The sequence below is a fragment of the Engystomops pustulosus genome, chromosome 1, assembly GCF_040894005.1.
Source record: "Engystomops pustulosus chromosome 1, aEngPut4.maternal, whole genome shotgun sequence".
NCBI classification, from domain to species: domain Eukaryota; kingdom Metazoa; phylum Chordata; class Amphibia; order Anura; family Leptodactylidae; genus Engystomops; species Engystomops pustulosus.
Window position 1 is genome coordinate 106107414 of NC_092411.1, and position 25294 is coordinate 106132707.

Genomic DNA, 25294 nt, shown 5'->3' on the forward strand with positions numbered 1-25294 from the left:
TACAATAAAATATAGACATAAGGCAAGATCAGACGAACTACAATCAGCTAAAACTACGTGTGTCAGGAATAGCGACTAGAGCAAGCCCAAAGGTGGGTAAAACAGTCATAAACAGAGTGTTTAAATGGTCAAAGCATTATAATGAAAGACTTGGCACAATACTAGAAAAATAACAATGTATTGGTAATGACTGAAGCATAAAGGTAAGTTATAATGCCATACCAAATTGTTATTTTTCAAATACAGGCGGTCCCCTACTTAAGAACACCTGACTTACAGACGACCCCTAGTTACACACAGACCACTGAATATTAGTAATCTCCTGTACTTTAGTCCTAGGCTACAATAAACAGCTGTAACAGATATCATAGGTGTCTGTAATGAAGCTTTAATGTTAATCCTGGTTCTTATGACAACCCAACATTTTTAAAATCCAATTATCACATAGACCAAAAAAATTCTGGCTGGGGCTACAATTATAAAATATACAGTTCCGACTTACATACAAATTCAACTTAAGTACAAACCTACAGACCCTATCTTGTACGTAACCCGGGGACTGCCTGTATTGTGTTAAGTCTTTAATTCTAATGCTTTGACCATTTAAACACTCTGTTTATGACTGTTTTACCCACCTTTAGGCTTGCTCTAACCACTATTCCTGACACACCTTGGATGAACTACAATGAGTTAAAACTATTTTGCTTTTATTATGTTTATATTTTATTATACAAAAATAATCCTTCATTGAGAGTTAAGATCTTTCAGGGTGATACATCTTTCTTTTTGTCGCTCAAATTGTTGGTATCATTTGAATCCACCGCTGGAATTCGTTCTTTTGCCCATACCAATCGGTTTACAATTTGTGTATTATAGTAAAGCTAGGTTTAAAAAGCATCGATGAGGCATTTGTCACGAAATGGCTGGCTGTTATGTTGTTGTACCTGTATAAGGTGGCAAACGCTTATTTTCCATCTGGCTTAATCATTTTATGAGCTTTTTACCAATTTACCATATGCATTAGAATGGGTTTTGCAGAGAAGAAAAAAAAATGATCCATCTCCAGAACTCATGCCTCTTGACTTCTATTTTCAGGATAAGTGGATGTTATCCATACACCAGAAAAAAACATTTGTTGGCTGTCTATTGTATTAAAAGACAAAAACCACATATGCCTATTTTGTCACTTTTTTTTTTTTTTTGTTTTAAATGGAATTGGTAACCCAAAAGCAGAAGAGGAGATAAAAGATCAAGAAAAATCTAAGCAGGCACGTGCAAGGCACCCAAGTTTCATCTCTGACCTTTTTACACCATTAACTTCATCCTGGTCTGTGTGCTGACCTCCCAGGGTACCTGTTCACATATGTTTAAGAAATGTCACCAAACCAACAGTTTTAACTCAACCAGCTGCACGTGTGCATGTGGTCACTAGTCACTGACCTCACATGCCTTGGACATGTGAGTTTTGTTCACAGGTACAAAAAAAAAAAAAAAATTATAAAGCCATCACTTTAAACACAATGAAACTCAATCACTGTTCTGTAAAGTTAATCTGTCCAGTTATGAATTAACAGTGACTGAATTAATTTCTCCTGCTGTTGTGCAAATGAAACAGACAACAGGTAGCAATGATAGAAATTGTATATGAGTGGTTCTGAAGGTGGTGACCAGACACTTTATCTGTTCTCATACTATTTTGGCTGTTCTGGTCACTTTTTCCTTTTTGTCACTACTCACCCCTAGAGGTAGTGTCTACAACACACTTACGTGGTGCTTATCTAGGATGGCACATCAATGTGCGCAAGATGTCCAGAGAATGGGGGGTACCTACCGTGAGATGTGGAGGGGGCCTTAGGTGCTTACTAAAACAGCAGCTGGATCATTTCATTCATTGGGATCTAGGATGTGGCATTTTGTTTGTTGTTTTTGTTTTTTTTGAGTAATGTATATGTTTGTCAAGACATAGCTACAGAAAGTTATGGATATTTGGCTTGTGGTTGAAATGCAAGCCAATTAGAATTGGTATTTTAACAGTCCTACTGATCATGCTGTTCATTTTAACATCAAGAGACCCAAGGTGACACCTAACCTTTGGGAAACACTACCTTGCCATTATGAGATACAGAGAAACTGAAACAAACATAGAAGTGGACATTCTTGTGCTTTATCCCAAACTGATGACTGCTTCATTGTGAACAATGCCCTGTGGAACCAGATGATGAATGCCACACTACCCCAGGCACACTACCCCTAGGTCCCTGAGTGTCTGACCATTTGAAATTGTTTACATCAGCATGAATTCCAGTTTTTTCGGTCTGAGAAATGCACGCTTTCACATGCTGGAAGCCTTAAGCCATTTCACACGAGCATTGCAGACATTGGAAGAGTTTGTCACACACATGTATATGGTGACTGTATGAACGGCAGATAGCTCATGGACGCCACAGAGTTGTATTAGGCACGGCAGTTTATGGTGAGTACACAAATGTGTCACATCTTTTTCCGTATGTGCGTCCCAGCAGCATGACGCACTACACTGTGTTGCAAATTATTATGCAAAAAGTGTTTAGGAGTGATAAGGTAAGAATTTTTTGTTTGTCAGTTACTTATTGATGGTGATGTGTGTCAGGGCTCTCTATACCACTGAAAGCAATTGCAGACCCCTATGCTAATTAGTTTGGCAGGTGTGTCCAATTAAAGGCAAGACTACTTAAGAAGTCTGTCCCACATTATTAAGCAGCCTACATTTTCAGCCAAAAAGGGAAAGAAAAAGGATGTGTCAGCTGCTGAGAAGCAACAATTTGTGGAGTGTTTAAGTCAAGGCATGCCTTCAATCAACATTGCCAAGACATTTCATTGTGATCATCGCGCAATCAAGAAGTATGTAGTGGAATCACAGCGCACGTGTGAGAGCTGATAAGGGAAAATTGAGGACTCTTTCCAACAGGCAATTATGTCAGGTTAAAAGAGCAGCTGCAAAAATGCCTTGTCATAGCAGCAGACAAGTTTTTAAAGCTGCTAGTGCCTCCAACACCCCCTGAACAACAATATGCAGGGTCCTCAGAGGTTTGAAGCTGTGCGTAAGCCATCCTGTCGGCCTCCTCTATCCACTGCACGTAAGCAGAAAAGTCTTCAGTGGCCCAAACTGTACATGAAGAGTGACTTCAAAACTGTTTTGTTCACCGATGAGTGCCGTGTAGAGATAAGCAAGCACTAAAATGCTTGAAGGCACGTTATTCGAGTCGAACTTTTTCCGATGCTCGAGTGCTCATTTCGAATAACGAACCCCATAGAAGTCGATGGGAGACTCAAGCATTTTTCAAGTGGACCAAGGCTCTGCATATGGAAGCTTGGCCAAAAACCTGGTAACCTCAGAAAATGATGGAAACACCACGGAAATGGACAGATAACAGCAGGGGCAGCATGCATGGATGCCTCTGAGGCAGCCTAATCACACCATTATGCCAAAATTATGGGCAACAGCATGGCAATGACAGAGTGAGCGAGTGAGGCTGCTATGGAGACAATTACATTTGGATAGTGCCTGTATGTGGCAGTCCAAAAAAGTTTTCAAAACAGAGGACCGGGTAGGTGGCCCTCCAGATAAATTAAATACATAGAGTACCTCTATGTGGCACTCCCAAAACATTTGCAATACTGAGGACCGCGAATGTGGCCCTCCATAAAAATGTAATACATACAGTACTATAGCTAGAGCCAGTTGGCCCTGGCAAAGAATAGCCAGTTGCCTCTGCTTTAGTGTACAAAGAGGAGGAGGATGAGTGCATACATGCAAATTATGCAGGTTGAGCTTCTTTCACCTGGTGGAGAATGGAAATCGTGAGCAATCCATGCTTGATTCATCTTGATAAGCGTCAGCCTTTCAGCGCTATCAGTCGACAGGCGTGTATGCTTCTCGGTGATGATGCCACCAGCTGCACTGAAAACCCGCTCTGACAACACGCTAGCGGCAGGGCAGGCAAGAACCTTCAAGGCGTACAGCGCCAGTTGGGGCCAGATGTCCAGCTTTGAAACCCAGTAGTTGTAGGGAGCTGTGTGATCATTTAGGACAATGGTATGGTCAGCTACGTACTACGACCCTCACCATCTTTCTGGCAAAGGCCTTGTAAAGCGTACCCCCGCCAGTGCTGGACAAGCTGCCTGCTCGCCTACTCTCCCTCGCTACTTGTCCCGCAGAAGTACGCCCTCTGCCGCTAGCGCTGTCAGAAGGGAAATACTGTTTCAGCTTGTGCACCAGGGCCTGCTGGTATTCATGCATTCTCACACTCCTTTCCTCTCCAGGAATGAGAGTGAAAAGATTTTGCTTGTACCGTGGGCCCAGTAATCGGTGCTGGAAAATATTCTTTGAACGCGAGGGTCACGGGATAGACAGCCTAGCATAAAATCTGCCATATGCGCCAGAGTCCCAACGCGCACGAATTCACTCCTCTCACTGGCCTTACTCTCCATTTCCTCCTCCTCCAACTCCTCTTCTTCTGCCCATACACGCTGAACAGTTAAGAACTGAGCAATGGTCCCCTCTTCTGTGTTGCCAACATTCTCCTCCACCCCCTCCGATACGTGTTGAGAGACAGACTAGTGGGTGCTCTGGCTTTCAACAAGGGAATCTTCTTCCCCCATCTCTTGTGATGAGCGCAAAGCTTCCGACTTCATGCTGACCAGAGAGTTTTTCAACAGGCCAAGCAGCGGGAAGGTGAGGCTGATGATGGCGGCATCGCCACTGACCATCTGTGTTGACTCCTCAAAGTTACACCTAACAGATATCAGACATCCACGTCCACTCCTCATTGTAGACTTGAGGAAGCTGACTGACCTGACTACCAGTTCTGATGGAAGTTGTCATCTGGCAGTCTACAATCGCTCTGCGCTGCTAGTATACTCTGGATAACATGGTTAATGTGGAATTCCACCTCGTGGGTACGTCGCACAACAGTCGGTGAGCGGGCAGTTGGAGGCAGCGCAGCGCCCTGAGAGTGGCAGCATCTGTGGTCGACTTTCTGAAATGCGCACAGATGTGGTGCACCTTCGTGAGCAAATCAGAGAGATTGGGTTTTGTCTTGAGGAACCGCTGAACTATGAGATTTAACACATGGGCCAGGCATGGCACATGTGTCAATCTGCCGAGTTGAGAGGCCGACACCAGGTTACGGCCGTTATCACACACAACTATGCCTGGCTTCAGGTTTAGCGGTGCCAGCCACAGATCGGTCTGCGCCGTGATTCCCTGTAATAGGTTTTGGGCGGTGTGCCTTTTATCGCCTAGGCTCAGCAGTTTGAGCACCTCCTGCTGTCGGTTAGCGACTGATGGCGCCCTGCCCACGGATGGTAATTCGGAGGAGGATTCATAGTAGGCCTGAGAGACCGTGACCAAGGTAGGGCCCCGCAATCCTCGGCGTCGGCAGTATATGAGCGGCCCCAGGGTCAGACTCAGTCCTAGCCTCTACTAAGTTAACCCAATGTGCTGTCAGCAATATATAGTGGCCCTGCCCGGAAGCACTCGTCCACGTGTCCGTGGTTAGGTGGACCTTGTCAGAAATGGCGTTGGTCATGACACAGATGATGTTGTCTGACACGTGCTTGTGCAGGGCTGGGATAGCACATCAGGAAAAGTAGTGGCGGCTGGGGACCGAATACCTAGGGGCGGCCGCCGCCATGAGGTTGCGAAAGACCCACAGACTGAGACCGTTGGAAAATCTGGGCATCAGGAAAGGGCTCAGCAGCAACCTGAGAAGTGGTTTGTGACTCTGGGAGGGTCCAGAAAACCGTTCCTCAGAGTATGCCGGATGAAATTCCAAATTTTCCTGGGAGGGGGTAGACTGGGGGAAGGAGGTTGAGGTGGAGGAGCTGGAGGAGTGCTCATTTGGGTAACATGGGTGGACTGCGTGGAAGACTGATGGACAAATGGCTTGAAGCATTGTCCCCAATACACAACATCACCTGTTCGCACTGTTGTGGCCTCAACAGTGCTCTACCACAAGTCCCAGTAAGTTGAGACATGAAGCTAGGGAGTGTAGCTCTGTGGCGTGCCCCTGCTCCCACATCAGCAGGTGGTATCTCACCCTGCCCAGGACCACGGCCTCTAACCCCTGCAGTAATTGGATGCCCATGCCCTAGTCCTCTACCCTTAGCCCTCGGGTTCAACATTTTCCAAATTAAAGTCTAAATTATAGACAAAATAGAATTATAAACTGTACTTTTTTTTTTTTAATAGAACAAAACGTGCAGAAGAAATCAGACAGCAACCTCAGAAGATGATTGCTATGGCTAGTTTCTAACCAACACTGACAGCACACAAAAGGATTTTGTGCTGTGACTGTCACTTTAACTTTTGAAAAACGCTAATGTAGCCCTAACAAGAGCTGTTGGGTTCTTGGAGAATCACTCCTCCCTAACAGTAAGGTTCTTTTAGAATCACTCCTGCCTAACAGTAATCTACTAGAACACCCTAACACTATCCCAGCCAACCACTGCTATCGACATGTAAGTGGACCTCGTGATGCCGGGTGTTCTGCAGAGTCTCCTGGCTTGTGATTGGCTCTGTTTCTGGCCGCCAAAAATCTAAATGCCGGGAGATGCCATTTTCTCGAACTGGCGAAATACTCGTCCGAGCAACCAGCAGTTGCGAGCATCATGCTCGGACGAGTATGCTCAATTATCTCTAGCGCCGTGCAAGGCTCGATGGTCCAGATGGATGGAGTTGAGGATGGCTGGTTGATGAATACCCAATGCAAACACGGCTACGGCGTCAACAAGGAGGAGGTGGAGTAATGTTTTGGGCTGGAATCATGAGGAGTGAGATCCCTGAAGGGTTAAAGATGAACTCCATAGTGTATGTGGAGTTTCTCAAACAGCACTTCCTGTCATGGCTCAAGAAGAAGAACCGTGCATTCCGCAGCAAGATCATTTTCATGCATGATAATGCACCATATGATGCTGCAAATAACACATCTGCATCTCTGGCTGCTATGGGCATAAAAGGGTACAAAGTTATGGTGAGACCCCCATGCTCCCCTGACCTCAACCCCATAGAGAACCTCTGGAGCATCATCAAAAGGAGCGTCTATGATGGTGGGAGGCAGTTCATCTCTAAGCAACAGCTCTGGGAGGGTATTCTGTCCTCATGCAAAACAATTGAAGCAGAAACCATCCAAAAACTGACAAATTTAATGGAGGAGAGAGTTAAGAAGCTCCTTCGACAAGGGGTCCTATGTGCAAATGTAACATTGCCTAGGATAAATTTTTGACTTGACTGTTTGATTTCAGTTTGTAATAAGTTGCTAATGCTTATAATGTCACACAATACTATTTTTTTTTTTGTTCTTAATAAAAATGAAAAGGTTGAAAACTGCTGTGTATAATAATTTAGAACATGCATTTTAAGTTTATTTTTTTTTTAAATATACTGTTATCATAGGCGGTTTGTTCAAAAACACTTAAATTATACTCGAATAGTTAATAACTATATAGGTAATTTTGGAAAAAAAAGAGAAAATATTACCGTATTTGCATAATATATAGTGTGTAGAGAAGCGAGGAGCGCGCACCCCTCCAATTCTCCTGCCAAACTTATACTACACCTGGGTCCCAGTCTAGGTGTAGCATACGTGTGTGTGTGAAAACAGTCTAAGCCAGTCTTCTGTCAGATTTTGTTTACTGGAGCAGTATTTTCTTTTGTCTTTTTGATCAGTTTTTTTTACATATTTGAAAATACTGATGAAGTGCTATGCATTGCACTTACATTTATGTCAGAGAGCAATGCGTTTTTGATGGGACCTCATAGGGTTTCGGGTGTTTTACGTCACTAGCAAATGTAAAGCATAATGTGGGGTCACACATGTTGAAAAAAACAAAATGCATGTAAAAAAACCCTTTCAGGTAATGTATGAACACTGGTCAGTATAAATATCCTCCTTACTTTCCTTGCACCCGAATAAAATCTACAGCGCTTCTTCCTGCCATAGTTTTTTGCTATAACCTTTAGCAACATCACATGCATTTTTGGATAGGCTGACACTGCTAATACCCTGCAATACATCAGTATCATCTGATTGCTTGTTCATGTCCCATGGTGGAGAACAAGCATAACATATAAAGATACATATAACCCCAAAAAAAGTCTAAATCATAACAATATCCCCCACATATATACATATATATATAGTATCACCGCATCCGTAACAACCCGTAGAATAAAAGTAAATCATTATTGAACCCGTACGATGAACGCCGTTAAAAAAACTGTTGAAAATCCACCAAAAATTATCATTTTTACCTATTCAATCTTACAAAAAATGCAATAAAAAGTGATCACAATAACATATGTACTCCAGAATGATACTGGTGCAAAGTACAACATGTCCCGCAAAAAACAAGCCATCCACCAGCTCTGTAGCCAAAAAAAATGATAGATTTTTCCCCACATTGCGGTTTTTTTTGACAAATATAAGAAAATATATTCAAGTCTGGTATCCCCGTAATCGCATCGACCCATAGAATAAAGATAACATGATTATTAGGCTATACGGTGAACACAAAAAAAAAGTAAAAAATCCAGTACAGAATTGATGCTTTTCTACTCCTGCCCTCAAAAACGAGTTCCTAAATTTTCAACAATATGTGATACCAACCCCAAAATGGCAACACTGGAAAAAGCATCTCATCCTGCAAAAAAAATGCCGTCACATGGCCCCGATGACGAAAAAGCGAAAATTTTATAGCCTACAAAAGGAAGCAACAAGAAAACGAAAATCCTGGCAGCTGCAGGGCGCTCCTTCCTTTCTAGGAACAGCCACATGTGGGGGGTCTCTGTACTTGGGAGAAATTATAGAACAAATTGTATGGTGGGTTTTCTATTTTTACCTTTTGGAAATGTGTAAATTTTAGGGCTAAATAAACGTATAACCGGCACAATTTGACCATTCTAAATTTCACCTCCATTTTGATTCAATTACTATGAATCTTCCTAAAAGCTGTTTCTGATAGTTTGATGGGTGCAGATTTGAAAATGGGTTATTATATAGGGGGTTTTGATGCTTAATGCGTAAAATTTCATTCAAAACAGTATTTATCCGCAAAAGAGTAAATTCTGAAAATACAGAAAATCGCTATTTGATTTGTAAGCCACGCAACTTCAAAATATATTATCCAGACATTTCAAAAATTATGAAAATGTAAAGTAGACATATGGGAAATGTTATTCAGCAACTTATTTAGGTGGTAAATCTATCTGCCTGAAAATGTAATGATTTTGAATTTCAAAACAGTGAAATTTTTCAAAAAATTCATGATTGTTCCTTTTTTTGGAAAATAAACACAAAGCTTATCAGCCAACATTTACCACTAAAATGAAGTACAACATGTGGGGAAAAAAGAATCTCATTATCGCTTTGATAAGTAACAGTGTTCAAAAGTTAGAACCATATAAAGCAACGCAAGTCAGAATCCAAACAATGGGGCTGAGCCTTACGCTGTAAAATGGCTGCATCCTCAAGGGGTTAACTGAGGAGAATCTGTTGCAAGTAGCTAAACAAGATAATAGGCAAAGTTGTTCTACATTTCAAGAACTGTTGATTTGTAAAAAAAAAAGTCAGAGTCTTTATACATCCCCCATAGCCGGGGGAATGGGCGCACGGCACCGTACGGGAGCGGTATGGTGCAGCACACATGAAGCACCTTACCGTTCCATAGGCGGGAGAAAGATAGGACATGTCTTATCTCTTCCTGTAATACGGCGCCGTGCGCCATATACCGTTGTGGAGAGGGGCAGGAGTGCACGGCCCTCACCCCCCTCCTCCTCTCCCGGGCGCCGACGTACTAATGTAGCCTTAAATGTGTTTTGTGGCCTTAAGGTATTACTAACATATCCTTAGAGTTGGGCCCGTCACCAGCATTTTCACCACTGAACTTGCTCTCCAGATAGGAGCTTTGGACTAAGGATCCCCCTTCCACCCACACAGTGTCAATAATCTCAGGCAAAAAGTGACACAACAGAAACAGAACAGAAAAAAAGATGGCATTACTAAAAAATAAACAATTGTCATAGCAGACAATAACGGCAACAGTTCTTCAAATTATTTAAGTATGTATTGTTCATCCTCTTAAAGGATATTCACATATAGCTCAGCCTTGAGACCACCATCAATTCCGGTCAACTATCAAACGCATTTGGCTGTGCAACAACCCCATATCATCAGATTTCCTCAACTGAATGTGACAATTCCTTTCTCAGTCCGTTAGGCTGCTTTTTCATTTTTTTTAAAGCATTATTAATACCAACAAATTTACAAGCATATAATAAAAAATGATACAAATTGCATATATAAATATACATACATTTAATACCTGAATACAATCCCGATATACCAATAAAGCATATTACACCCCGAAGCCCCCACCACCACCAACCCTACCCAATCTAACCAGCTAGGGTCAGCAACAAACACAATTAGCAACATACAGGAGGACCAAAAGAGAGAAAAACTCATCTCAAGGTGAGTTTTCTTACCCAGATATAATTAGTACAGCTGCTCATGTATCAATAGTCCTCCTTAACCAATGATGTTGATCAAAACTCCAGTCCAATCCCCCCCAGCCCTCCCCCAAGGAGGGAGAATAGTATAATTGATGAACAAAAAAAAAAGCCTGCTTTTTCCTTATTTCATCCAGACCTTTTTGCTCACAGTCTATGGATTTTAAACTCCTCGCTTCAATTGTTTTCGAACTCATGGCTGCTTCACCTATATTTCGGTTCACCATTCCAGATTTCTGTGATACACGATGCTTGCATGGACTTCTAGAACCATCTCGTCTGACGTTTTTTGTCACACTAGAACTAGATGGATGTACTTTGTATCTTTCAAGTGACCTTTCATTTCAGAATCAACCGAATAACACAGTGAGCTTTTAGGGAATGTGAGAACAGGTTGTAATTTGTACTATACAAAGAGAGAGATTGTTCCACCAAGATGAAAACAGTAATAATGCAGTTACATCCCAAGAACCTTCATCACTAAGCATATTCTTAGTAATTGATGGACAAATGTATCTATGCTATATCAATGTAATGATAATCGTCTATGATAGCCTCAAAGCTGTAGAGGATGGTGAGGTATGGATTCTGAAGGATTCAAACGATTGTTACCCTTTTGCTTGTCACTGTTCTTCAAATAACAAATAAAATAGATTGCAGAGGATGCTGTTAGGCTAAGTTTTTTACACTGTGGTTTTGTTAGGAAACGGAGAACCCAGTGTGATAAAATGACATACTAAGGGCCTTTTTACACCTCTGTTATGTCTTCAGTTGTCTGCATCGGTTATTGTCATCGGTTATTCTATCACTAAGAAGAACATTCTTACAACAGGGGTATCACCCCCCTGGTTATAGATAGACAGATCCACAGAGCTAGAAGGATTCCAAGGAGCAGCCTGCTAGAATACCAACATAAAGAGGACAAGTGCAGAGTACCCCTGGTGGTCATGTACAACATAAAGAGGACAAGTGCAGAGTACCCCTGGTGGTCATGTACAACCCACAAATGAAGATTTTAAAGAAAATTGCAGAAGATCTCCAAGCCATTCTTCATAAGGACAACAGGCTAAAGGACATATTCCCGGACCTACCCCTCCTTGCTTACAAACAGCCACCAAACAACATAAGGAATCTCCTGGTAAGAAGTGCCCTCTCACCACCAACACAGACAGGCACTTTTCCCTGCCATAACAAAAGATGCAAGACTTGTGCCCATGTTCTATCATCAAGCACAGTCCACATCCCCAACACACAACAGGAGTATAAAATCCCGCACACATTCTCCTGTAGATCCTCCAATGTTGTGTACATGATACTGTGCATGAGGTGTCACACAAATAATATATACATTGGGGAGACCCAACAAAAACTTCAGGGCAGGATGAATTCTCACAGACACACCATAAGTGAGGGGATGGACACACCTGTGGGGAAACACTTTTCTGGACCAGGCCACAGCGTGGAGGATTTAAAGGTCCTAATACTGAAAGGTGACTTTAAGGACAACAGAGAAAGGAAAACCTGGGAGTTCAAACTGATGATGACCTTCCAGTCACTGACACAAGGCCTCAATATTGCACCTGGGTTTATGGCCCATTACATGGACTCGCTTCAATCCCCACAAGAGACTAACTCCAGACCCCTGCCATCCTAGCCACCCACCCCGTGCCCATCACCCTTCTCTGTGTAACGTAACCTCTAGTTTTATTGCCCCAGCTTATCTTAATTGAGTCTCACCATATGTACTAATTATTTTGTTGTAACATCCCTCAAATATTGTGTTTTTCTCTCAGTGCTTCATTTGTATCCATGCCTGAAGAAGGGGCCTGTGTGCCCTGAAAGCTTGCACCAAATATCATTTTTCTGGTTAGCCAATAAAGGTGTCATTCCTTGACTTTATAACAACCAATTAAGATTTTGACTCAAAAGCAGATCTATTCACCAATGGTTTACCCATTCCTCGTTACTTCAGTTAATTACTTGTACAAGTTTCTTTATTGAGTCATGCTGCAGAAAATAAATAGTGACCCTTTAGAGTTGAACCGCAATTGGCATTTTTCCCTATCCTGAAACTTTTGAAAATGAAGTAGAAATCTTCTTGTGGAAACATAAGAGCATGTCCCAGGATTGTTGTGTTGAATCGTTTTAGAATAATTGCAGTTATGATCTACTGCCCTCTTGTGGTTGCTATATATAATACAGTAATGAGTAAAGCAGCATCTTGTACTGCTTTAAACAATACATAATCAGGTAAACGAGATCATCTGCTAGTCTGTTTAATGGTGAAGGAGATAGAGCTGTTGCAAATTGTATAAGGTTATTTATTACCATATATTTTTTGTGTATAAATTGTGGTCCATTGTCTGACATGATTGTATACAGTATGCAAAACATGATTTCCAAGGTGTTAAAAGGAAAACAATGCCTCCTTTTGCTACCTTGAAAAGCAGCCCCCTTAACACCAAGTATCTATTCCAGAAGGAACAGACTCCCAACTGTAGACAGCGCTGTTTCGACCTGGTTGGGTTTCCTCAGTACAGTGTAGGGAACTGGTTTGGCTGAGTGAGAGGCTATTGACAAGGGTCAGACGGTAGGTCTCTTTATGGAGCGATTGCCAATTAAGGCCATGTCACCTTAAAGACTAGCCAATAGCCACTCACACAGCCAAACCAGTTCCCTACGCTGTACTGAGGAGACCCAACCAGGTCCAAACAGCGCTGTCTACAGTTGGGAGCCTGTTCCTTATGGAATAGATATACTGGTTTGGCTTAATCCCACATCATGTTTTTAGACTTCTTGTAGGTAATATTTGATGTTAAGGGGGCTGCCTTTCAAGGTAACAAAAGGAGGCATTGTTTTCCATTTAACACCTTGGAAAACATGTTTTGCATACTTCCCATATTTCCCTAGTGGAGCATCTATGGCTCTAAGTCTCCACATTCCTTTAAGATGATTGTATGAAGTAAACTTGGGTGAAGCATATACTGTAGTAGCCTCTGTAGAAGTTGTGTCAGAGGATACAATTTCCAACCACTTAAAAAAAAGTCAACAAGGAAAATAGTCTGTCATTGATCTTGACCTAACTAATCGACATAAAATCGAGGCTGTAGTTTGGGGTCAATTCTCATGAACTTGGCATAGCTTTTGTTGCCGAATAGCGAAAGTAAAACCCCAAATTGTTTATGTCAATGCAGCAATAGGCTGCGTTCACACATGGTGTTTTCCTTGTGTTTAGAAACCCCCATGGGTGGTGCTCGACCTGATCGCATATGCTTTTGCATAGAAACCCATGAGATTGGTATTGAGCACCCATTGTTTTTCACTTAAACATTGCAAAGAATGGTCAATGTTCTATCCATCCAAAAAGAATAGAAGAAAAATGGTAAGTTTTACTTATCCATAAGAAGAGTAATAAAGAAGAAGCCCAAAGCTATAGAACATTTAGATTGGTACCTGTAGTAGTGGTATTAATAATAGAAATGCTCTATAAAATGAGGGTATATGACCACCTTAAAACAAACAACATTTTAGATTAAAAACAACATGGCGTCACTGATGGTTGATCAATTCAAACTCTATTATTGACTGCATTAACTATGCGACAGTAAGGATATATCCTACAATAAAGCCTGTGATGCACTACCACACAAAGAGCTGATAAATAATTGTAAATTGGACACAAACCTGCATAGTTTAGTTGGTTGCATTTGGTTAAAGGGTATTTATATAAGAGTGTAGTTGGCTTGGTTTCTGCAATGTTTTTGAAGGTTACATTTAGTAGGTAAGATTTTCCTGTTTGCCCCAGAAGTTACACTTGCAGGTGTGTAACTACAGTGGTAGCAGCCATACAAGCTACTATGGGGCCCGAAGTGTCAGGAGGTCCCATCATCTGACACAATAAAAAGTGGAGGATTTGCAGCATAATATGTATATAACATATATGTAATGTTTATATTCTGTATCTGTGGTGTGTGTATACTGTATGGTGTGTGTACATAGTATAAGGTTGGATTCACACAACCATAGGGGAACATATGTATGGCCACAATAGACCAGCAATGGCCGAATGGAGCTATACGGCTCGGTACACGGGGAAAAGATAGGACATGTCCTATCATTTCCCCTATTACGGGCCATTTGCCGTGGATCGCTATGAAGAGGGGATGGGTAGTAGCCTTGCGGGCATACGTTAGTGTGAATGCGCCCTAAATGTGTATATGTACATAGGTGTGTGCTTGAAACTCGCATGTATGAGTATAGAAATAAGTATATTTTTTAAGTGGGAAGGGGACCCCATTCACTGCTATGGGGCCCTGCCTCTCCTAGGTGTGTACTAGAGTTAATTTTCATGGTAGATAGGACTTCAGAAAGGAAGAATTCAGGGCTACTTATTTCTGAGAGCTGTCTAATGATTTTGTGGCTAGGCAGATAGCAAAGTGAGTCCAAAGCTAAGTTATAACTGAAAGAAGTATGGAGATTTGCAGTATAATCTAGAGATCAAGAGACCAAATTTAGAATACTGCATTCAACAACTCTAAAAAAAGATATTAAAATGAATGGGTCCACACACAGGTTACAAAAATAGTAGAGGCTCTAAAACATCAAAAGAGACTGAACCCCTTAACGCCGAAGACACTTTTCAGTTTCCTGACACGGCCCATTTTTTTCAAATCTGCCCTGTATCACTATAAGTGGTTATAACTTTTGAACACTTTAACATATCCAAGTGATTTTAACATTTTTGAAATAGTTTTCTCGTAATACTTTTTAGAAATAAAGACGATTTTAAATGAAACTAAGAAGATAAAGCATATATTTATTGTTTAATTATTTGCATATAATTTAATCAAAATGATGAATATATTACTATTTTCGGGTGTATTAAATAACTTGTAAAAAATACATGAAAACACAGGGCATTTTTAAAATGGTTATGATGTAAGTACTGAGATGCAGAAAGTTTTGGGATTAAACTTCCTCCCATTTCCACTGACATAAAAGCTCTTTACATTCCTTTGAACTGCTGCATGATGGAAATCAACTGCTGATTGCGTTTTTCAATCATTTGCTGTTCTTCTTTCAACTTTTTCTGTTGTAGAAGAATTTCTTCCTGAGGAGCAATTAAAACACAGTTATAGAGTTGATGATTATTATAGATTTGCATGTACGTGTTGTGTAGTAGTGCGTTACATTACTTTTGTAGCAAGGGAACACAGAAACTATAGAAGAAAAAAAAATTAAGCCATTTTTTAATTCTTTGAATTTTACCATGGTAAATAGTTATGTTTATTTAACACTAAGTATATATACATTTTTTGTCATAAAATGGATTTTTATAATATATGTCTGATTAGGGAAGGCCGATACCCAACGTCCCTTTCACTGCAATGGGAGCAGAACATGCAGTTACGCTGCATGGCCATTACACAGAGCGTGGATCCATATGCTTCCAGTTCCACAAACTGTGTTGTGCTAGGCCCAACAGTTGATCAGTGCAGGGTCCAAACCCTTTAACCCCTTAACGTCCAGGCCCTTTTTTGTTTTTGCGTTTTCATTTTTCACTCTCCACCTTCAAAAATCCATAACTTAAGAAACAATAACAAATTGCACTTCATAGTGACGGTATTTAATATTCCATGCCATGTACTGGGAAGCGGGAAAACAATTCCAAATGCAGTGAAAAAATGCATTTGCACTATTTTCTTGTGGCCTTGGTTTTTTGAAGCTTTCGTGGTGCGCCCCAAATGACATATCTACCTTATTCTTTGGGTCGGTGCAATCACGTGGATACCAAATTTGTATAGGTTTTATAATGTTTTAATACATTTACAAAAATTAAAACCTCCTGTACAAAAATGAAATTCCTAATTTTGTCATATTCTTCCGCTAATAACATTTTTATACTTCAGTGTACGGAGCTGCGTGTGGTGTCGTTTTTTTGCGACTTTTGATGACATTTTCAATGCTACCATTTTGAGGACTGTACAGCCTTTTGATAATTTTTTGTGAATTTTTTATGTTTTGCAAAATAGTAAAAGAGTGTCATTTTCGACTTTGGGTACTATTTTCTGTTACGGGGTTAAACGCAGTAAAAAAAACATTAATATATTTTTATAGATTGAACATAATGGGACACTGCGATACATAACATGTTTCTGAGTTTTACTGTATATTTATTATCAATAAAGGGGGGGTTTATTTGAATTTTTATGGGTTTTTTGTATATATATATATATATATATATTTTAATATTTGTCAGACTGTTTTAACCCTAGGTTGCCTGATTGATTCAAGCCGATCCAAGCCAACATGGCGATGCCCACACGCCGCCCGCTTTTTAATGCAGCTTTGCCGGTGGCGTCCGAAGGGTTAACACACACGATCAGTGCTAGCACCAATTGCAGGTATTACCAGTGGGTGTTTGCTGCAATATGCAGCACTCACCGGCTATGGAGAGGGCTCAACCCATGAGCCCTCTTCAAACATCCGCAGCCGACGCATGACATACTAATAAGTCACTTTTCGTTAAGGGGTTAAGAGACAAGTTTGAAATGGGCGCTGGGTCCCGGTGCATGGAGAGGGCTCGCGGGCATATTGCAGCAGAGGCTTTTCGGTAACACCCACGATCGGTGCGAGGTTTTCACCTCGATCGCCGCCGGCGATGGGCGCTGCCATCTTGCCGCGGATCGTCGCTCCCCGATGACGTCACGGGGAGGGGCGATCCATCGCCGAATACCCGAGGCTACTTCGTTTTAACCCATGCATTACAATGTGCTAAGTGCACATTGTAATGAATGGGGAGTAAAATCCACATATACTGCCATACTGTAGTATGGCAGTATATGATAGGATGAATCAGACTACCTAGGGTTAGAGTACCCTAGGGAGTCTGAAAAATAGTAAAAGTAAAAATAAAAAAAAGTTAAAAAAAAAGATTATAATAAAAAAACCTAAAAATTCAAATCACCCCCTTTTCCCTAGAACTGATATAAATAAGCAGTAAAAATCATAAACACATTAAGTATCGCCGTGTCTGAAAATGTCCGATCTATCAAAATATAATAACGGTCTTTCACTGCGTTTAACCCAGTAACGGAAAATAGCGTCCAAAGTCGAAAATAGCATTTTTTTTTAAATTTTAAAAAATTTATAAAAAATTTTATAAAAAGTGATCAAAAGGTCGCACAGTCCTAAAAATTATAGCAATAAAAACGCCATCAAAATTCGCAAAAAATGACACTACCCACAGCTCCGTACACCAAAGTATGAAAAAGTTATTGGCGCCAGAAGATGGCAAAATAAAAAGAAAATATTTTGTACAGGAGGTTTTAATTTTTTTAAATCCAAGCCCACAAGAAAAATTTGCAAATGTGGTTTTTCACCATTTTCACTGCATTTGGAATTTTTTTCACTGCATTTGGAATTTTTTTCCCGCGTCCCAGTACACGCCATGGAATATTAAATACCATCACTATGAAGTGCAATTTGTTACGCAGAAAATAAGCCATCACACAGCTCTTTATGTGGAAAAATAAAAAAGTTATAGATTTTTGAAGTTGGGGAGTGAAAAATGGAAGTTAAAAAATCTAAAAATGGTCAAGACCTTAAAGTGTTAATATACGAAAAACTATTTTTTGTTGAAATCACTATAATCTTTAAAAACTCTTTAAGAGTAAGATGCTACTTGAGTAGTGACAAGTAGATTTCCCAAATGGTCTATGAGTACATTTATAATGCAAAGGACTTCTATATTCATTATACATGAAGTCCACTTAGTGCAATAGTTATGAATTGCTCTTTCTATAGAAACATCTGGAAAAATCTTTGTGCCTTACTTTAGCAGTGCAACCTGAAAAAAAAAATTAATTAACATTCCACACGAACAGTACAGTAATACCAAATATATCTGTTGGGCTCTGTGATAGTTCTAGTGGACACCTCAGTGTGGCGACACAAGTGGGGGAGGTGCTGAGGAGCGCTTTGTCCATTGGGCCCTTGTCACTTCACACTTTCTGTGAGCTATAAAAAATAATTTGGCCGGGGCCTGCATAAAAAAAAATAAACTTGTACTTACCTCCTCCCTCCTGGTGTCCCACGCCACGGTCTCTCCAGGCACGGGAGCTCCACCCAGACAGCTAACAGCCGGCCAGGCACTCCAACCCGTCCCATGCTCCAGTGCTGTATCAGGTGCTGCCGTATGGTGACCGGTGAGCATGCCCTGCTGGAAGCTGTCTCAGCAGAGCGTCCACTAAACAAATAGATTTACGGCATGGAGAGACTGTGGTGCAGAACACCGGGAGGGACCGAGGTGGTAACTACATGGTTTTTTTTAATGCAGATCCCACCTCGCCGATCGCTATTTTTTATAACTCTTGGACAAACCCTTGAAAAGTAAAATGACCATACATATGCTGCTCTTTGTAACTTATATAGCTTTATCACACGTATTAGAGGATAAAACTACTGGGGACTTGTAATGTATCATTTACATAGCAATGTTGATGCAATAACACAAAGTGACACTGCCTTATGGAGTATTGTATTGTATCTATGAGTTAGGATATGATAATCCACCAATGCTTCTGTATAATCTCGTGTGACACCTGAAATCTGCCAAAAAGGGACTTTACAGTGAAAATGAGCTATTTAAGATAAATGATCCAGCAAAAACCCAACTTACTCTAATTTTACTGATGTCTTTTCTTTCTTTGTCGTTCTCTTCTGCCCTTGCTTTCAGCCAAGCTTCGTTTTGCTGCCTGTGTTTTTCCAACATCTCTTGAAGTTCCTACATATAAAATATAGGTTCCATTAATTAATCATAGCTTCTAACTTCTCAGTAGTGACTCTTCATACAATCTGTGGGGAAGATTGCTTATCACTGCTTTTACATCAGTTTTTTTTCTGGTATATTGTGAATACGCCATCCCCATGCCATTTGGGAATTGCCCTGTAAATGTGTTTGTTTGAGAAACGAGCAAACTTTCATACGCTGGTTTTAACGCAAAACTATGCTGGAGTGAACTGCCTACGCTGTCCACCAGATATATCAAGAGGCCTAAACCTCTTGATCCGGCCCAAAAAGGGGGGGGCGTGGCCACAGGAGTGCCGGCATATGAGTTTTTTATGACAAAACTTTGTACTACAATGTAATCATTGTATACTCCCCATATCACATTAATTGGCCCGCATTTATTAAATTGTTTGCGCACTGAAAAGAACATGCTAACTGCTTGCACATGTATTTATAAAGTTCACCAGAAAAATATAGGAGCGAAGCAGCACTCCTTAAAAAAAAGTATTTCTTTATTCCACCATGATAATAAAGTGACTGTATTTATAAAGTGGTTGCGCTAGTTTTGTGTTCTGGTTGCTCTATGTCCACCGGGCTAAAATATTGACAGAATTGTGTTGCAATCTGTATGTTAAAAATGCACCAAAGAAAAGATGCACATTTTCCAAGCCGTGCAGGCTGCGCCAGACTTTTGATAAATGTGAGCTAGTATGTTTAATTACCACAACCAAAACATAAAAAGAAGGGACAACAAAGTAAAACATTAGATAATTCAAGTTTGAGAATCAATGTTACTAACCTGTTGTCGCAGCTTGTATTGTCTGTCAAGTTCTTCTTTCTCTTGACAGAAAATTTCTTGTTCCTGAGCAAATTTAGCTTTTTCGCTAAAGACACATGACGTTTAAAAACTTCATTAATAGAGTACTGTATACAGGTGACATTTAAAAAATCTAATTAATATAATAGAAAAAGTGTATAAAATAGGATCAAATTCATTAAAGGGCCATTCAGTAAACAACAGCTATTGGTTACTATGGGCAGCAATTCTAGGAAGGGCTTATAGACGTAATTTGCCATGTACGAACCAGACTGTGAGGCCCTATGGTATGATTATATGCCTAATTCTTCAAATCTGTACAATATATAGTAATAATGTAATTGCCAATGATATTTTGCATTACATAGTTGTGAGTTGGAAGCACATGATAAAGTATGACTGTTACTTTCCAAAAATAAGAATATGTTCACTGACCACAATTGGTGGTACACACTAAAATATACATTTTATTGGTGGCATATTGGCAGCATGAAAGAAAGAGGATCCACTTACATCTTACAGTCTGTGGGTGGAATATACTAAGACTGGCGCATTGTGTGCCAAGCTTAATGATCCCCAAAATGTAGAATGACACACTATTTACTTAGAGGTTTCACAGCACTTGTGCATCACCAATCTTCAAAGTAAATATATTTTTAAAGATGCTATTCACTTGAAATTAGCACCAATTGTTGATATCAACCCCTCCAATTCATACTGGCAAACTATAGATGTCCATAAATCAGAATGTGTGTAATAATGAGAAATTATACTGGCAAAAAGTATTCAACACATTAAGACAGAGAAAAAAAAGTCATGAAACCAGCTAAAAAAATCTGTTAGTAATTAGTATCAGAAACCAATCCTGCTATCTCAGCTCGTTCAACTGATGGCATATAAAAAGTGTCTCAATACCAGAGATCTGCACAAGAAACATCTCATGATATGTGTGATAAAAGTATAGACCATTCATGCAAGGGGGAGTGGGCATTATGTTCAACAGGGCCAGTTCACTTCACTCACTTCCCCCAACTTTATCTGATGAACATAATTTACTCTTTAGAAGGGATAGGTTTCAAAGAAAGACATACTGTAAAGTGTAATTTATTCCATGGGGGGAAGCAAATCACTGACACTTCCACAGACAGTCGGCACTGACAGCCTTCATAGAGTTTCCTTCAAAACTATACAAAGAGAAAAATAATCATAAATCCCAGAACTCCATATGCCAGTTATGAAGGTATGATCTATCTCAGCCAGAGGCCAAATACATATCTGGGATCAGAGCATCTAACGGATGTGTACAGATCTAACCGATGTAACAAAACCAGAACACTTATCCTATGACCTCACATTGAGAAGTAAGATGTTCTCTAGAGCCACCGCTAGAAGTAAGATGTTCTCTAGAGCCACCTAGGGGATTTCGAGGGGTTAGGCTACAGCTAATATAAGCAGATCACCTTTTCTGCCCATCTATTTTCTGTACTGTTTTGTCTAGTGTGCCCTTAAAGGAAACCTACCACTTAGTATGGCAGGGGTAAGCTGTAAGTACCGAGCACCAGCTCAGGGTGAGCTGGTGCCGGTACTTACTTTCGTTAGTGTTAAAACCGCGGTATCGCGGTTTTAACACTTTTTAAACTTTAGGGCAGAAGACACTTCGGCGCTGCGTGCGCACAATCGTGCGCGCGCCTCCATAGGAAATAGCGGAGATGTTGCGCGCGCACGGTCGCGCGCAGCGCCGAAGCCCCTTCTGCCCTAAAGTTTAAAAAGTGTTAAAACCGCGATACCGCGGTTTTAACACTAACGAAAGTAAGTACCGGCACCAGCTCACCCTGAGCTGGTGCTCGGTACTTACAGCTTACCCCTGCCATACTAAGTGGTAGGTTTCCTTTAAGACAATTAAATATTAAATATAACCTGCCTTGTTTTATTAACTCAATACCAGAATGCCCATGTCTGTGTATCAGTAATAAATACATGGTACCGGGTTGACTCCTTACCCATTACGGTCCGGGCTTATATCAAACAAGCAGTTGGTGGCAGCCTACTGTACTGATAAGTCTCTTGTTAATTGAGGCTAGTGAAAGGGGACTTTAAGCCATTCAGGGTTGTTGGTGAATGTTGTGCCATACCAAATGTTGTGTGGGAAACTCTTTTTCACTTCCTGCACCTTCCTGGGACCCAGTTGGTTTTCACCAGTGCCCACTGCAAAGCAGGTTGGACTTGTTGCGGCGTGGTACCACCAGGTCGTTCCACAGGCGCAACTTTGTCCGCGGTGGCGGCCAAGGCATAGTACAAAATTGTCAGACAAACTCATGGTCGGGGACAGGCAGGAGGTCCAGACAGGCAGCACAGGATCAGAGACAGGATGTAGCAATAGGTCAAGGCAAGCGGCGGAGGAGCGTAGTTAGGAATGGTACCATGGTCACAACGGGAAAAAAATGACACCATCAGCACAGAGCATAGAACACAGCTTTCTCTAAGGCATGAAGATCCGGCAGGGTGTGCAGGGAGAGGCAGATATACATAGAATTCTGGGAAATGGTCAGCACATATTAATGGTGCGCTGGCCCTTTAAATTTTCTGAAGCCAGCGTGCGTGCGTCCTAGGATACGGGGATGCACGTGCACAGCTTGAGGTCCGGAATCAGGCGTGAGGAGAGGTAAGCTGCGTGAGGTTCACAGGAGCAGCAAGAAACAGCTGTTCAGGAGCAACAATGTCTGCGAGCAGGATCTTCCCCAACAACATCCAAGGCACGAGAGAGAGCATCAGCCTTAACATCCTTCTCTGCAGGACGGAAATGTATTAGAAAGTTGAAGCGGGAGAAGAAGAGAGACCAAGGAGCCTGTCTTGCATTGAGACGCTGGGCAGTCTGGAGGTACAGAAAGGTTTTTGTGATCAGTATAGATAGTGACTGGATGACGAACACCCTCCAGAAGGTAACGCCATTTTTCCAAAGCAAGTTTAATAGCCAGAAGCTCCCGATCTCCAATAGAGTAGTTCTGCTCTGCGGCTGAAAAGGTCTTGGAGAAGAACCCACAGGTGAGAGTTCGGCCCTTGGGCTCCTTCTGGATGAGAACAGCTCCAGCACCAACGGATGAGGCGTCAAACTCTAGCAGTAATGGTTTCTCAGCGTCAGGCTGGGAGAGAACGGGAGCAGATGAAAAGGCAGATTTTAGCTTTGTGAAAGCGTCTTCAGCCGCTGGAGGCCAGAGTTTAGGGTTGGCGTTCTTCTTAGTCAGCGCCACAATGGGGCATACCAGAGAGGAGAAATGTGGGATAAACTGCTGTGAATAATTAGTGAAGCCCAGGAATCTCTGGATAGCTCGTTGTCCCGCTGGATGCGACCACTTAAGTACTGCAGACAACTTGGCAGGATCCTACTGTAGTCAGAAACGGAACCGGGGTTCACAACGGGAAATCACACTATCAGCACAGACCATGGCACACAGCTTTCTCTAAGGCACGAGGATCTGTAAGGGTGTGCAGGGAGAGGCAGATATATATTGAATTCTGGGAAAGGGCCAGTGCCAATTAATGATGCGCTGGCCCTACAAATTTTCTGAAGCCGGTGCGCCCATGTCCTAGGACACGGGGATGCATGGGCATGGCTCGAGGTCCAGAATCAGGTAAGAGGTAAGCTGCGCCAGCGCACTAGCAGGGGTCAGCCCGCGCCCCGATATATGGGGTGCAGGTACAACAGGTAAAACAGGTACAATCAGGTGCTTCCCGCAAGATTTCAGAAAGAAATTTGAAAAGATGTGCAAGTGCCAAGGTCCAGAGAGATACCACCTGTGGAGTCAGCAGGTGAAATTTTTGCAAAGTAAATAATCAGTAAGCACTCATCCTCTATACCTGTGTACACTCTCACTATGCAAGACTCCTATGCTGAACAAACAGCATGTTCAAGAGTCTTTATTTGCTTAACAACATCTAGAAGAGCCTATGAAATATGGAGAGAATATTGTCTGGTCTGAGAATAACTGTTCTAGTTGCCCATGGTGACCAATCAGAGCTCAGCTTTAATTATAAAAACAGCTGTGGGGAAAAACAATGAAATTTCTGCTCTCAGACACTTCTGATAACTCTTCCACCATGTTTGAATGTCAAAAGGAACTGCATAACACCGCCAAAAACACCAAAACAAAAGAGAAGTATGTAGATGGGAACATCTAGGTGTAAGGTTGTGGTTTACCCATGGGGCATTGGCAAATATAAGCCAATAAAAACTGGGAAAACTATGTACCCCCAAAAACTGGGAAAATGTATTGATTGGAGTATAAGCCTAAAGTGGAAAATGCATTGGTCACAGCCTCCCCCAATAATTAAATGCCCAGCAGCAGCCCTTTGTTTTGTAAAAAAAAAAACTAAACTCTGTATTGCTCTCCCTGCAGCTCCTTCTCCATCTTGCAGTTCCTGTTCATTACGGGTAGAGAGAGGTCCATATGCTCTGCCTGCTTACACACTATGATGTCATCAGGAGACAATACCCGAGCGTCATTGTGTGTGTGTGTGTGTGGGAAGAGAGCGTAGTCCCATCTCAACCTGCACTCCTACACAGAAACCCAAGAATTGTGCTGAAAAGCTTAGCTTATACTTGGGTACATATGGTAATTGAAGGAGGAATCAATGGACAAATGTACCAAGATATTCTTTATAAAAATCTGCTGCCATCTACCATGGAAGCTATGGAAACTCTCAATTGGTTTCAGAGGAATAAAATAAAGTTGTTAGAACAGTCCAGCCAATCACAGGACCTGAACCTGAACTATAGAAGGAACTAGAGCCAAAGCTTTTGTATGAAGTAGTAAATACATTTCAGTAAGTGTCTTCTATTCTTTATCCTTGTGTGATTTCTCATTATTATACATAACTTAATTTATGGGCATCTATGGTCTGATTTCTTTACCAGTGTGGATTAGATTGGTTGTTACCGACATCTGGTGAGAATTTCATGTTTAACACCTTTAAAAGTATATTTATTTAGAAATTTGGTGAAATGCTCCATGCATATTTCACCCACTGTATGTACATATGAGCTGAACATAATCAGCAATATATCCAGTCTAAAAAAGACAAATTAAATTAGATTCATATATTCTTGCATCTGTATTTGTAAGACAAAAACTTTAATCTA

The 25294-nt window shown here is 41.2% G+C and overlaps 1 protein-coding gene across 1 annotated transcript in view; it reads right to left on the reverse strand.

Annotated features, from left to right (window-relative positions):
• Positions 1–15368: 15368 nt before the first annotated feature.
• Positions 15369–25294, reverse strand: part of LOC140080959 (uncharacterized) — a 42895-nt gene continuing 32969 nt past the window's right edge. The window contains exons 13-15 of the mRNA XM_072126210.1: positions 20140–20224; positions 19230–19334; positions 15369–15659 (exon numbers count right to left, since the gene is read on the reverse strand). Of these exons, the coding sequence (XP_071982311.1) occupies positions 15555–15659; positions 19230–19334; positions 20140–20224 (295 nt within the window). The 3' untranslated portion in view covers positions 15369–15554. The remainder of the gene's footprint in view (positions 15660–19229; positions 19335–20139; positions 20225–25294) is intronic.